General features: G+C 36.5%; 1 protein-coding gene across 1 annotated transcript in view; it reads left to right on the top strand.

Annotated features, from left to right (window-relative positions):
* LOC146762144 (LIM zinc-binding domain-containing Nebulette-like) overlaps positions 1 to 15,259 on the top strand; it is a 110,566-nt gene that overhangs the window by 56,577 nt on the left and 38,730 nt on the right. Inside the window, exon 3 of the mRNA XM_085538692.1 lies at positions 12,619 to 12,703. Within this exon, the coding sequence (XP_085394818.1) occupies positions 12,619 to 12,703 (85 nt within the window). The remainder of the gene's footprint in view (positions 1 to 12,618; positions 12,704 to 15,259) is intronic.

The raw sequence follows: 15,259 nt of genomic DNA, 5'->3' as shown, positions 1-15,259 counted from the left end.
TGCCTGAGTCCATAGCTGTCATCCCAGCAACCTCAAGAAATGTATCTTTTGCCAAAGCTCTTGCTCCCATGCTTTTAGGCTCATGATTCAGATGTGTTTTCATTGCAGGACCTCATCAATCTTTAATGACTGATGGGGAACCAGGAGACTAGACATTGTGTCTGAGCCAGAAACCCCCTGAGATTGGTCTCCAAGTGTTAACTTCCTTTATAAAATATAAAAGAACATTAAAACACATGGGAAGACATTAAAAAGCTTGCATTAAAAGAGTGAAAAAGGCTGTAAAAGTATTTATGTGGGAAATTTAAATACATATTTTAAATTCCAAACAGCAGTAGCTATGCTGTATTCTTCCATTTTCTTTTTTTCTTACAGAGCAGAAATTCTGTTTAAACTGCTCTCTGCTGACAGTATTCTTTGTAGCTATTCTTCACAGTGTATCCAGCTTCCCATTGAAACAGAACGTTTAGTCTTTCACTGGTGAGCAATGCACAATGTGCATGTTTTTAACAGCTTTGACAAAGCCAGTTTAAATCAGTATGCCCTCCAGCTTTTTCCAAAGACATCTTTTTATTTCCCTGAAAGTATGGATCACGATTTTTTTTTTTTTTTTTCAAGTACTTATTTTGGACTCCATCGCTGCCTTTCACTATTTGGATTTCAGTGAAACTGTTGAAGTTTGTCAAATACAGAGTGTGGTCAGCTGTCATCTAGATATTTTAGTCTTCACTTGGTGTGCAGAAGTTTTCCATTTGCTTTTCTTGGCCACTGAGCTGTTCCACAGAGGCCTCAGCTTTCCAAGGTGAGGTCTTCATCACCTTGAGCGTGAAAGAAGTGATGTGACCAAACACCTTGGAAATCTTGGTCTCTGGGTTTTGATGAGAGAGCATGCAGAACTCCATCAGGCAGAGGCTCAGATGTGGGAGGAGAAGCATCTGAAGGAGCTTGGCAGAACTGCTCTTCTGCAGACTTGAGCAATGTATCAGCTCGAAGCAGATGGCTAAGACATGCTTTCAGCGCTTGGAAATGCTTTAGTTTGCGTGTTGAAACTGTTTTTGTATTGTGCATTTGTTCTTGTGTTAAAATCTATGTGTGGAAGTACTCTGTGCTCCTCTCTGGTTGTAGCTTGTATTAGAGTGTCAACATCCATATGAAGCCCCCAGGAATAATCTCAGTACAAGAAAGAAAGTATCATTATATATCCAAGAGACATTGGCAGAGAGGTTTAGTTTTGGCAGAAGGCATATGGCTCTTTGAGCTTTAAAATATTATATTAGCTTGAGTTATACTGAAAATACAGAGTTTTTGGAATCTAAAATATTTGTAGTGTAACTTAAAACACTTCTGTAAAGGAGGCCATGTGCTTCAGCAATGATGTAGGCAGGCTGGTACTCAGGTGAATTTAACTGCTGAACTGCTTCAGAAGTTTCAGGCTTCTTCCTCATTGAGCTGCATGTAAGTGGTGGAATCGATTCTAGCTTCTTTGAACAGGCAGGGTGAGCTGGTTCACTGTGTACTAAGTGCTCAGTAAATTGGTAGAAGAATAATATGTGGAGAAAGTCATTCGCACTGTACTGAAATAGAAAAAGAAGAACATTTTTGTCAAATGATGTATCAGCTGAAATAAACCCCATCAGTTTAAAGGGATCTCTGCCATCTTGCAGTCTTCATTTTTAACTTCTGAAGGTGATCATTGGATGGCATAGTTTTCTTTTATGCTAACACGTGAGAGGGGTGGTATTGGTCGTGTATGATGCAAGAATCAGTTTTTCAACCAAGAGTATAACTTTAGGTGTTCATGAACAAACATGAGCTATTGACATATTTCCTGCATGTCACTGTGAACTTAAATAACAACAGATACAAATAGTATGCTTTCCCTTTCCTGTTATCTCTCTGTTTGTCTCCTACTCATTAAGATGTCTTCCATTTTATTCCAAATAGATTCAGTTGCACTCTAAGGGCAACTCTGCTTATGGATGATCATGGTGGTGTGTTTGCAGGAATTTAGTAACAGGTGTAGAAGGGGTCTGGACAATGACATCTGTCAGCTTTCTTTTTTTCATGATTATGAATTCAGCCCTAAGTTTTCTATTTTCCTGTGGTGTAAATGCTATTTAACCACTATGCTGTGTGATCTGAAGCACTGGCTATTCATTTCATCTTGTACTTATTGCCTGAATTTTCTGTGATTAGGTTTCTTCTCTATCTTTTATGTCACTTCTTTTTTTTTTTTTTTTTCCTCAATCCAAAAGTGTGACATTGCACATTCTCTCTTGCGTAGGTTGATTTTCTACACTGCTTGTGGAAATTACTTTCAAATATTTGGTTTATACTTTGGGAAGGACGCCTTTGTAAACTGACTTAAGGATAGTTTGCATTCCTCTTACATGTTAATTCAACTTAAAGTTCCCTTTGGGACTGTTTTGCATCCTAAGAACGCCTTCTGTTAAGTTGTCAGCACCAGTTAGTGGGTGCTCTTCTCTTTCCAATGGAGGAGATGGGAAAAGCCTTTTCTTCCAAAACTGTTGGAAGAGGCAGATCTACAGGGGGTTGATGGGCTTCAGGCTGTGTAGTGAAAAGCTCATGAGATGGCATCAAGCTCTGGTTGTTTGAATAGCTCTCTCTCTGGGAGCTTGTGAATGGCACCTCAGGTGGCATCCAGTACAATCTGATCTCTGGAACATCTGTGTCAGTGAGATTTGGGGTTTGTGTCTGAGGATGTGATGAGAAGGCTCGTGCCCTATGTTATCTAAAACTTTATCATTTCCCTAAAATATGAAGAGCTGTGAGACCAACTCCTATACTCCAAGGGTGGTGGATTAGTACCAACAGGGAGATAACTGAGAAAGCAACAAGTAGGAGGGAAAATACAGGCTGTGTAGCAATCCTGTCAGAGCAGTTATATTGCTGCACCTGATCCTACATGACTCTACTGAAAATAGTTAGGCCGTAAGGAACAGAATGCATAGTGTGTGCAGCAATTCTGGGGGTGTTTGCAAGACATTGTGTGAAAATATGCTACCTGGCTGTTGCTTTGTTACAGTAAACAAAGAAACATCTGTGGTTTAGTCTCAGTTATGTACGCTTTAGATTTTGTGTTCATGGACCATATATTGTGTGTAGCATGACAACTTATTCCAAAAGTGTCAGTTTTCATCACTTCTGCTATGTTTCTGTTAAAAAGTTACAGTGTAAGCTTTATATATACCCTTACTACATCAGAATAGGGCAAAGCAGGAAAAAAGTGTTTTTCATTTGCAAGCAAAATCTAGATGTATTATATAATAATTTTGTGAAGGTGTGAATATAGCATAAGCTGTGTTTTATGAAACTCTTGTGTGGAATAACTTTATTTTTTCCTTAGCAAAACTTATTTTATGTAAGTGTGTACAAGAGGGACAGTTTGTAAAACTGCACAAATAATGTACTTGATTAAAGTTTACAGTATGTGAACAAGCAACTACTTTGTTTTTGAAATTATTAGACAGATATATATTCAATATAAAATACAGATCCATGTTTTTCCCAGGATTTTTATGCAAAGTATTACCTGGTGTGAAATTTTTGCTGTATTACAACAAACAAGCAAACAAAGAAAGAACCCAACAAAGGAAAAACCCAACGAACACTAAAAAGAAATAGTTACTAAGGAAATAAAATGTAAAACTGCTGCCAACTACAGGTCAGCTTCTTTATTTTTGATTCTGAAAAAAAGGACTTTTTTAATTATTAATCAACTGTAAGATTGTATACTCTATTATTTGGCAAGTCTGCTAGAAGTGCAAAAACAGAATGCCATCTCCACCCTACTAATTTTGTCATTTTCTACTTGGCAAAAAACCTAGCTTTTCCTTATTTTATTTTAGTACATGTGTAAACTGTTTAATTTACTTTTTTTTTTTTTTTTTTTTTTTTTTATTAGTAGCTTGAAATTGTCGGTGTTGGCAGAGCTTTACAGGAAAAATAATATTGCAATTACAATCAAAGAGGTAACAGTGTTAAGGCGTTCAACACAACTTTTTTCCGTCTCCCTTCTCGTCTCCTCCTGCCTTTTTCTTATAATGTTCCAGCTGATTAGATTGCAGTATACTAGTTCTTTCTCTAGTAACTTGCAGAAAAAGGCCCGTTTGAGGGGACTAGTATGCAACATGGATCACCATTCACTTCAGGATGATACCCACAGTTATCAAAGAGGCAAGTCAGTTATGACTCAAGGTCGTCAAGCTGTTTGTGCGTTTACCTTCTGGCTTTTAGGAACCATTAGATTCCCCATCCTGTTGACAGCCATCTAAACACTTATTTCTACAAGTTCAGAAGAGGTATGATGTCTGTCTAGCAGTTAGTTCCCTTCTGTCCTCTAGCTGGTTTTTAGTATGGCTTTGGTCCCATTGATCCCCACTTCCCATGTCCGGGAAAGATAAGTTTGAAATTGGGAAGCACTAAAGAGTTGTCTTTTGTTGCTTGGCTTTATAGCTTTGCAAAACAAAGAAAAGCATAAAATTAAGAGCTAGTCAGAGTACATAGAAGAGTTATGTAACAGACAACGTGGAAGCTGGAAATTAGGAGAAAAAATCTATTCCTTGTGTGGTTTCCCAGGTTTTGAACTTAAAACTTGTTTTCTTCCTTCAGTTTTATGAGTACAACGGCTGTAGTCCAGCTTCATTACAAGTGTGATCTATTGGCATATGACATAATAATTTTTCAATGAATACATGGAAATTTCAGTTTTTAGTAGCAAGTATTCTTTCAGTCAGTTGCTGTCTTGGAAACTGAAGGCTTAATGCATATACTAAGTAGTCTTTCTTGATCTCTGACATTATTCTTTCATAGATTTTCAGCATTAAATTTTTTAGAATAAAGTTTCTGTTGTACTTTTTGCATTTCAGATGCTGGGAGTGAAGAAGTTGTTATTAGAAGTGATTCAAGTTTTACTTCCATTTCTACATGGACCTTGTGTAACAAAATTTTAAATTTAAATGTTCGGTTTCAGTCCCCATATTGTATATTTCATATTAAGTAGAAGTGGCGAGGTTTCCTAAGCATGACAAAAACGGATGTCTGAAATTAGAGAAGTTGAAGTGTTTCTTGAGTACAGTGCCTTGACTATCTAGAATGCGAACAGTGGAGATTCAGTGGTAAATACTGATAATGATGCATAGAAAAGAGTAACTCAGGGTTGAAACCATTTTTTAAAAAATAGTCATCAATTAATTGAGACTCTATTTACAAGCAAGAAAGACTCTTGGAATTTCTTTAAAGTATATTTAATTTCTGCTACTGGAAATAGTTTAACAAGTGTTACCTGACTGGATGAATGTTTCTGTACAGAGATGACAGTTAGATGGAAATCCTGAAACTGAGCTTGATTTATAGTCAGCTTCTCAGGATTTACAGTCACTTAGGGCTACACCACATGGGTGATGATGTTTACTGCTCACAGAATTTTCCTTTGTAAACATGCTATCGCAGTACTGAACCATTATTTTACCAATACTCATAAGGGAAATGCAGTTTTTATCTTGTATGGTTTGTTTGTTAATGCCTTGGTAATAAGTGTTGTGAAATCCGCAGTGATTAACATTTTAAGGGAGGTCACTTTTAGCACATCTTGAACTCCTGCTGCTGGACAGGCTTTTTGTGTCCTTCACCAGTCATGAGAAAACTTGCCTTACAGTACAAGCACAGAAGGATTGATGATCGTAAGCACACCGCTGCAATGTATCACTGACTTTCTATTAAGTGCTTTACTGTGAGTGAGGGGGGGGAGTAGATGCAATGCAGTATTGGAACATAGGGGATGTATGTTTTTTAAGCCAGTCTAACTGTAAAGATGCCATTTCATGTAACATAGCATTCATTTTTGAAAGGAAATGGTTTAATAAATTACCTGTATAGTCATTGACACATTTCAGTGAATAAAATTAGATTCCAAAACCTAATGAAGATTTATGAAAATGATATATGTACACATACCTGTGATTAGAAATCAGGTGATGAAATTACAGTATGAGGCAGAAAGGACATTATAAAACATGGGACCAGCCAGATTTGGTAGTCTTCATATGTAAGATGGGAGTCCCAGGAGTTAGCCAAGTACAAAAATGCTGGCTTGTGGTATGCAGAGAAAGCATTTGTATGAATATTCCTCGGCCTAAAGGTTCTTATTACTTGAAAAATATTCCAGAATTAAGGGAAAAATAGTGAAGTTAAGAGCAGAATTTAGAACCTACTCACTTGTGCTACTTGAGATGCCAACTCATTGGTGGTACAGTAATTGACAGGAAATTTTTGGAAATTTATAAGAAAGTTTGTTACTGCTGGAGCCATGAATTATACTCTGATATATACCCTAGAACTTGAGAAAACTACTAGCTCTGTCCAGGTTACATCAATACAGAGCATACCAGGCTGTGCTGAAAGTAGTCAAAATGAGTGTTTGGGCCTGTGCAGAGCAGACGGCTTTTATTGTATCTCTGTGTATCATGTTACTGGCATTCTTAAAGGAGAAAATCTACTGCGAATTTTGCTGTTCCAGTCAGTATTTTTGTTTTTTGCTTTATGCTGCCAGAGTTGCCTATACCTTCCTTGAGCTTTTTGATCGTGTTCTGCAGATTCTGCTCTGACAGCAGCTCTCGCTTCTCAGTCTGCTGTCAGTGTTTATTAATATGGTGCCGGCGGGTTCCTGCACAGCTCAGGGCTGCCCTGTAGCTTTCAGTGTGTTACAGATTCATTTATTTCCCCAAGCAATGCCATCCAAAGCTGAGGAATAGTTAAATCTGAAAGTAAATTATTGAAAAAGTGAGAGCCTGGCTCCATTGATAATTCGGAGTGTTCTGCTATTGAAGTCTGTGGTGCTGGGATTTTACTCTTATTTTTTTTTCCTGAATCTGTATTCCAGCTTAATGTATTATAGCAGTTCTTTTTTTTTATTATATGGTAAGTTTCCTAAATATGAACTGGATGTTCCTTTCTGTTGTATTTTTTAAGATCTTTAAAAATGAAAAGGTTTAGACCTGAGTTTCTCAAGAAGCAACTCACATGTCTCCCTAACAATGTATTTATTTGAATCTGGGGAAGGGAGTTAAAGGAGTGAATAAGAGAGAGATGAGATAGGAAAATATGACTAGCAGAGGACACCAAGACACCGACCTGTGCCCTGGGGCCAGATACTGTCAGAATATTTAATGTGGTCCCTAAACTTAACTTTTGTAAACAGCCCCAGATCAAAGTCTCTGCATACAGGTTATGAAATGCCACACTGGTTACATAGTGTTAGGTGATGTGGGTATGGTTGTAGGACAGACTAATTTGTGGCCTTTCACTTGTTCCTGAAGTGATGATTGGGAAGACTGGTGGAATATCCTTGCTAACATTTTTTCATGGTGTCTACTCTTTTCTAAATCTCCAACTGGTACAAACTCATCTCTCTAGGGGAATTTTCTCATAAACATTAACTTGTAGTTAGCTGGCATACTGCAATAACCTTCTCTTTTACTTCAAATAAGAAATACAGATGCATGAATTAAATATCTCAAGAAGCAAATCCCTCGAACATCAAAGGATAAACATGGAAAAGCATTTTCCAAAACAAATGTATTGCAGCCAGAGTATCTTATATTCATTTAGCAGGGTAGGTGATAGAAACTACAGAGAATTCTGTCTTCAGAGTTGGTTTAAGGGAATTGTTGAATCTTCCTCGCCCACTTCATTGCCCGAGTTCTACAGTAACAAAGCTGTATTACCCACTACCTAGTTTATTTGTCATCCATAATCATTTATATAGATAGAAGATCCTGAACAGAATGTTCAAAACAAAAAAGAAAACCCAGGGAAATCCCAGAGCTTCAGAACAAGAATTTCAAAGCAAGAAGTCAGCTGTGGGCAAGGTTTCCCTGCTGCTGCTGCTTTCTTTGTCACTGCACATCTTATGTTTCCTTCTGTACAATGGCATGGTTTCAAAGAAAGGAGTGGAAGGCAGTCCCATGAATCTTCAAACCCAGTGGTAAACTGCCAGCCCAAACGCTGCCTGATGAGGAGAGTTTAATATCTGGTCTCCTTCCTGGGTATATTATTTCATCTCATTTCTCTTATTGGGAAGTTAATTGGTGATCTGTGTTTCTCCTCTGTGTTTTTGTGCTAAATTCAGTTGTATTTGTGGATGTGGGCTCAAATCATGATTAACAAATTGGGCCCTTAGAGGTCTAAGAAGGATCTTTGTTGTCTGTCCTTTAGTTGTTGTGAGTTCAGGTTCCATCCAAACTACTACATCCTTATACACTATTCAGATGTAGTTTGAAATACTTGCATACACTATACTGAAATGCTAAGTGTAAAAGCACTACATGTTTTTTGTAATTGTTCTAATATTGATTTAATTTTTTTGTTAATATATGTATTTTTTTGCTCGTCTGAATTACTGCAACTGAAAACATGTATTTTTTTTCCCTTTCCTTTATTTTTCTTAATCTTTCTTTACTTTTCTTAACCTCCTTGTCTTCTAGAGTTGACTTTAATTTGAAGAACAGTTGTTACAAACAAGAATACTCTAAGAGAAGAGGTAACTTGGCAGCAATCTAGTTAAGCACTGTAATTCTGCAACTGAACAGTTAACATTACAGTTAGAAAATATACTCAAAGCATTCTTAGTCATGTCTTAGATCAGAATGAGCAAGAATGAGGCGTGAACATATTACTTTCAAATAGGCTTGAATTTATCTCAAGTTTTGAATCTGACCTTTTTCAGAACAGGAAAAGCTGAATCGTCATCCCATTATCTCTGAGAACATGTTTTTTATTCCTTTTGTTGGTTTGAAAGTGTGGAAAAGCTGATGAAAGCCTTACAAGTAAACAAGTAGGTGGGAAAATTTCTATGATTAGTCATTGGAAAAGCTGTTAGACTTTCAGGTAGTTTCCTGAATTCTTGAAGGGTTTGCTGTTATTGTTTCCAAATGGCAGAAGTGAAGGAGTTTTCTCATAGAAACAGAGATTGAGTTGGAATTCAATTTATTTATCAAGCTGTGCAGCTGAAGCTAGCAATACAGTACATAGCAGAAACACCATACTGTGTATGTTGATTTGTTCTGGACCTTCTTGTATAGGTCTTTATACAGGATTAATCCTAATAGCATTAGTGTAGTAAGACATATTGCTAAGTAGACTTAGACCACTAACAAAGACTTAAAACAAACAAAAAAAAATCCTTTGGACACTGCTATTAAATAGCTGGCATGACATCAACCTTTTTAACCAATTCTCTGCTTTTCTCAGACATCATCTCAGACAAAGGGAAACTGAGCAACGGATTACCAGGAACTGCAATATTACCATGAGCCTTTTGAATTAAAGACTGTTGCCACCCATTTACTTATCCTTATTGAGACCATTCTGATGAGATGTGATATAGCCTTAATCCAACAGTTAAGAAGCAGATTTGATCGCTTTAAAACTATTTAACAAGCCTTCTCTTTTGGTCATAATTATGCAGTGTTACAATACTTGGTTTTCAGATAATAGTTTTCAGATGATGTCTTAAATAGTGATATTTTTAGTGATTCTGAATACACAATATCAGTAAGCTTAAAACAAATGTGAATGCTGAAGATAGGATTTAAATTTAATAGTGATGTTTTTTAGTGGTTTTGAAGCAAGGTGACTAAAAACATGCCTTTCTGGTTGATAAGCCATGTAGGTGGCTTCATAAATCAGCTATAGTTAACATTATGAACCCAAGCAGAATGAGTTGTTAATCTGATTTTTGCTATGATTCTTTTTTAAAATCACAGTAATTCATTGTGATAAACAGTTAATGAGATCAATGTAAAGGCTGAGTTCAATGTCAGCAGGTTTTTTCATTTCAATTGTGAATACTGTTTACTGCTATGTTCAAGTATATATACTGATGTAACCAGCATACATTGTAATTTGAAGCATAGTAGAGCACCGCTGGTGATGAATAATACCTTTTCTGCTTGAAATGGAACTACTATTTCTATATCAGTAGTGACCTTAGACACATCGGTGCCTCGGTGATTTGTTCTGCTTGTTGAGATATCTAGGATCTTCTGAATATAAGTTGTGGAACCAACCATTTAATTTGCAAAGGATCAGAAATAAAAGCTGATGTAGGACAGGGACAAGGTTTGCTTTCATTTGCTTCAGAATAAAGAGAAGGATGATTTGGAACCCTGGCTTTACAGAAATGTCTCTGCTGCTGTTGCCAAGAGAGTGATTGTGACACCACTCCAGTGTCACATGCACATTTCACATGGGTCTTGACAGAAACCCACCCAAGTGCGCTCTCCACATTAAGGGCATGAGTACAGGTGGTTGCTGTGACTGTAGTTCCAGAGTCATGGTATGTAATCACAATAAAAATCAGTGCTATAAAAGTTTATGGGAAAGCTTTTGGCATTCTACATGTGCCTGGCATCATGTTTGAATTGTGTGTGTGGCAATGGCTTTTTTTAAGGGGCAAGGACTCTGTCATCTACAGGAGTTTTCTCTGGATATCTAAGAGGCTGCTTTACGTTAAGAGCACATTACACACTGCTCATCGCTACCTTGGATATATGCAGATTCTGGCTGTGAGGTGGCTCATTGCCTTCTCCATCTGTCCATTGCTCTTTCCAAATGGGGCTCGTGACCCTCCTGATGGTCACTTTGGCTTTTGTCTTTCTCTTCTATACAGAACAAGGGAGGGTAAGATAGAAGAGGTGAAATAAAGAGGGGAAAAATCCCCACGCTTATAGAAGAATCTTTCTGTCCCAGGGAATAATATTGAGCTGATACTGTTTGCATCATGCAAGTGCTGGTTCAATTTTTTGTCATCTAAATAAAGCCTACTTTTGTCCCCCTGTGCATTGCTGGAGCTGTGGCTAAGCCTGGCATCGTCTAGTTGCGTGGGAGCCCTCAGATTGAAAAGAAAGACAGGCAGCTGTGTCTTGTAGCACATGCATTTCTCTTTTTTTTATGTACTGAAGGAAACCTTTCCCAGGAAGCACTGATTTCTGTGGACAGAGTTACAGTCTTGGTAGGTTTGGGAGGACTTAGATGTGATGGCACAGGAATAGGCTGGATAATGTCATGATTAGGTTCTTTTTTCCTTTTCCTTTTTCCTTTTCCTTTTTCCTTTTTCCTTTTCCTTTTCCTTTTCCTTTTCCTTTTCCTTTTCCTTTTCCTTTTCCTTTTCCTTTTCCTTTTCCTTTTCCTTTTCCTTTTCCTTTTCCTTTTCCTTTTCCTTTTCCTTTTCCTTTTCCTTTTCCTTTTCTTCTTTTTTTTTTCTTTTTTTTTTTTCTCAGTGACATGGGCTAGCTTAGACAAGTGGTCAATGGGTGGGAATATATTTTACCTTATATTTTTAAACTTGCCATGGCATTAATCCTCCATCCATGGAAATAAAAATTGTAAACAAAAAATAAATCTTACAACTTTGATTACAAAGACCATATAAATTTTCAAAACACAGAATTTTTCTGATGGAGGGGTAGAGACTGAATTAGTTTCTGAAGGAACACATTGGAGATGATCTTGAGTTTGGTCATGGGAATGCTTGATACTGTATATCCCCATCTGTCTTTGGACTCATTCTTATATACTGATTAGTCCCTCTATAGAAATTAATCTACTGTGCCTGTTTTGTTTTACTTTTGAAATGTTAGAGGCAAAAGAGGATTAGTAGTCAGATCTGAGAAGCTGTTGAGTGGTAACTGAATGAATGAGTGACTTATATAAGTGTAAACTGAATCTTTTGATACTGAAGGTTCTCAAAAGTAAGAATCAGATTCCTTAGAGTGTTGCTACCTCATATTAATACTTCCTCTTGGGATAGCCTGTCTACTTTTATTATTTCCTTATGTTGGTGGTCTTTCTTAAATTATACCTTTCTGTTTAACTATAAATTTGCAGGATAAATTCATGAAAATCAGTAAATTGTAGTTCTGTAAATTGATTCTAAATACAGTGAGTAGGACTTGACTATTAAAGATGTCTGAAATGCCAAAGAAAATAATAATGTTATAAATGTGTAAAAATTCAAATAAAAAAAGATTTGACTGACAGATTACAGTTCTGAGCCATTACAACCTTTGTTAATAGACGTGATTCTTCTTCTACGTCTAGCAGTGTATTGACTGCTATAGCAATATTTGCTATTAATGGATTTAAATTTCTGTGCCTGGAATGACAGTACAACCTGGCTTCACTCTTCATTTTTCTGCACCATGATACTCTATCTGCACTAATTTTATGTAACTTTTGAGTTTCTATAAAACATTCAAATGTTAAAGCATTTAATCTGTATTCATCATGTGACTGTGCCAAGAAAATGCAGTTAAAGATAATTTTGTTCACTCTGTTAGAAAAAGAATTGTCCCGTTGGTCTCTGCAGACAGTGATGAAGATAAATGGATAGTATTTAGATTTGTTGCAGAAACTCATTCATAGTGTTTTTTGCAATGCAGCACTGACACAATATTAGAATATTAGAGTAAATGTTTCTAACACAGATCCAGTAAACTATGAAACATTCCCATACAGCCTAAGAAAAATTGCTGCGATGGATTTGACTTTCTGTCATGTGTAAATGTTTACCCTTTGGCTTTGTACTTTTTTTTTTAGACATTATCCAAAGCAGTCCTTCACTACAGTGGCTGATACTCCAGAAAATCTACGTCTGAAGCAACAAAGTGAATTGCAGAGTCAGGTAAATCGAATGATTCTTCTGTTTCATTAGTATTGGATTACCAGCCCCATTTCTCAGTGGTTTTTCTAAATAGTGTTAATATTCCTTCATACTGAACTGTATTACAAAATACATTAATTACAAAAATACAAAAATTACAAAATACAAAAGCATTACATGCATTAAAGCATTTATGTCTGATCTCATAAATGTAATCATATAGTTGTAACTCTGCTGTCATTACTGAAGTCATTAATTTTCAACTGTATGTTAAGTACCTCTTTACGTAGTTTTTAAAATTTGAAATCTAATAGCTGAATCCAGAGAGTTCAGTTGCCTTAGACAAATGTCATTTTTAGCTTGCATCAAACTTCAGAGCTGTGTGATTACAAACAATTAATTTGTAATTAGCATACATTTAGGAGACCTGTCAAACTGGTGTGGCTGAATGATCCATTATAAATCTAGTATGTCCTGGTGAGTTTAGATATGGTCTATTCTATAAGCCAGATATGACAAAAATATTATCCATCAAAATTTAGGTATGTTAACGGGACACTGAAATTGAAAGGGTAAAGAGAAAAGTGACAAAAAATGGACATAATGTAAAAAACATTGTATTTGCTTACTAGTATTACACAGTAGATTTACTACTGTTTTTATTGATTTGAATTCCTTAACATCTGGTCTTTTCCATCTAAAATATCAGTTTTGTATTGTTTGATTTTATGTATGCAACACTGGAAATTATCCTGGCCATGTGAGACAACTTGTAATAATAATTCATTGTATTTTGTGAAAGTTGGTTTTCTATTACAGTTTTATTCATAATTTAGTTGCAATTTCTCATTATAAATTGACAATTTATAATAATCACTGGCAATTAACATAATAAGGTGTGGAGCAGTAGACAGACAGAAGGCATAAAGGGCTTTTCTGTTTGGGAACCTCTTTGAAGGCTAATGGGTGAAATCAGAGGAGTGTTAAAAAGAAATGTCATCACAGATATTTGGCATGATGCATCCATTAAAAAAAAAATAATTTTTTCATTAAGGCTGTTCTTAAAACTCAAAGAAATTCTTTCATTCTGAAATTCTACCAGAGGGAAAGAGGAGAGTTCTCTAGTCCAGTGTTCTGCACACAACAGTTAGCATTGTGTTAACAGGAATGCATTAGCTATATTTTGTAAAAGTCTGTTTAAAAGAATATAAACTTTGAGTATACTATTTTCCCAGTGGTTTGAAGAAAAACGATTGGATCCAGGAGAATAGTACACTTTTTTTACTCCGTCAGTTTTTCACTGTATTACCTTGTACATCTGTGCACATATACGTGTATACACATGCAAAAAATCACTTTCCCCATCACTTTCCCTGTTTGAAAGATGCTGACATATTGCTTTGTGCAAGGAAACTTATTTTGTACTGGTTAAAAAAGCGACAAAAAAGACATAGTATTTTAAGACTTGGTAGGCAGTACCTTTGTCAGTGAGAAACTGGATTTTGCTTATATATAATCTTGCTGCAACTATTTGCAAGAAGTGGCATAAAATGCTGTATAAAGTTCTACTCAAAACTTGGAAAGAGGGAGAAACCTGTAATTTGTAAAAGGTGCCTCTTTATTAGGTGTTGAAAGTTTGTCAAATACAGTTCTAAACTGCATAGATCTCTACAGAAGTAATGCCTCCCATTTCTTTCTGGAAAATACAAAAGCTACAAATAGCATAATAACACTGTTTCATAGAGCAAATTCTCAGCTACAAAACAGCATTTTTCAACAGTAACCACTATTAGCTACACATTTTCACCAGCTATGAATGAGAACATTCCTGCTCTGTGCAAAAAAATTGCTCCAGTGGAGGTGATGCAGTGTTTCATAGCTGCTATGATGGCATAATTATGCATTCAGCATAGTGAGCTCTGCAATGGTCAGGTCTGATGGTTTGTCTTGGTTCCAGGAATTCCAGAAGGCTCATTCCTTTCCTATTTCAGAAGACAGTGCACATCACTTTACTCTTTGAAAGCTGTGTCTTGAACTTTTTCGTTGATGTAGAATTCATGTGTCACAGGATCCATTTTGACTCTGGCTTGTAGTGGTGACATCATGTCCCTGCATTAGTAATGATGCAATCCAGGAAACTGTCACCTTCAGCCTCATTTTGGTTCAGTATGTCCTGACTAACTTGTATATGGTGTTCTTTGGGACCCGCCTGGAGCAAATTTTGGGGTATTCAAATGTTGCCACCATCATTTCAGGCACATTGAAGCTGATTTCAGCTCTGTACACAGTTTCCTGACTGTAATCTGCTCATTTGCATGGATGAGCTGATTGTGATGCTTTTCATTTTGTGGTGTGATAGCTGTGCAAAGTTATTTGGAATGTGGCTTGTCATTCATGTAGCTGTCGCCGCTGCTGAAATATACCACTGTACCACCTCAGTGCCTCAGTATGCTCACATCCACTGTTTGATCTTCTTAAATCTTCAGGAAGTGTTGATGAATGTCAGTGTGTGCAACTCTGTCTACATAGGGAAACTCAGTTCCACATCTTTGTTTCATATGCACTTCCATGTCAGAT

The sequence above is a fragment of the Coturnix japonica genome, chromosome 2, assembly GCF_054131305.1.
Source record: "Coturnix japonica strain WE chromosome 2, WE-NBRP24, whole genome shotgun sequence".
NCBI classification, from domain to species: domain Eukaryota; kingdom Metazoa; phylum Chordata; class Aves; order Galliformes; family Phasianidae; genus Coturnix; species Coturnix japonica.
Note: the sequence above shows the minus strand (reverse complement) of the source record. Positions and strands in the feature narration are given on the sequence as shown.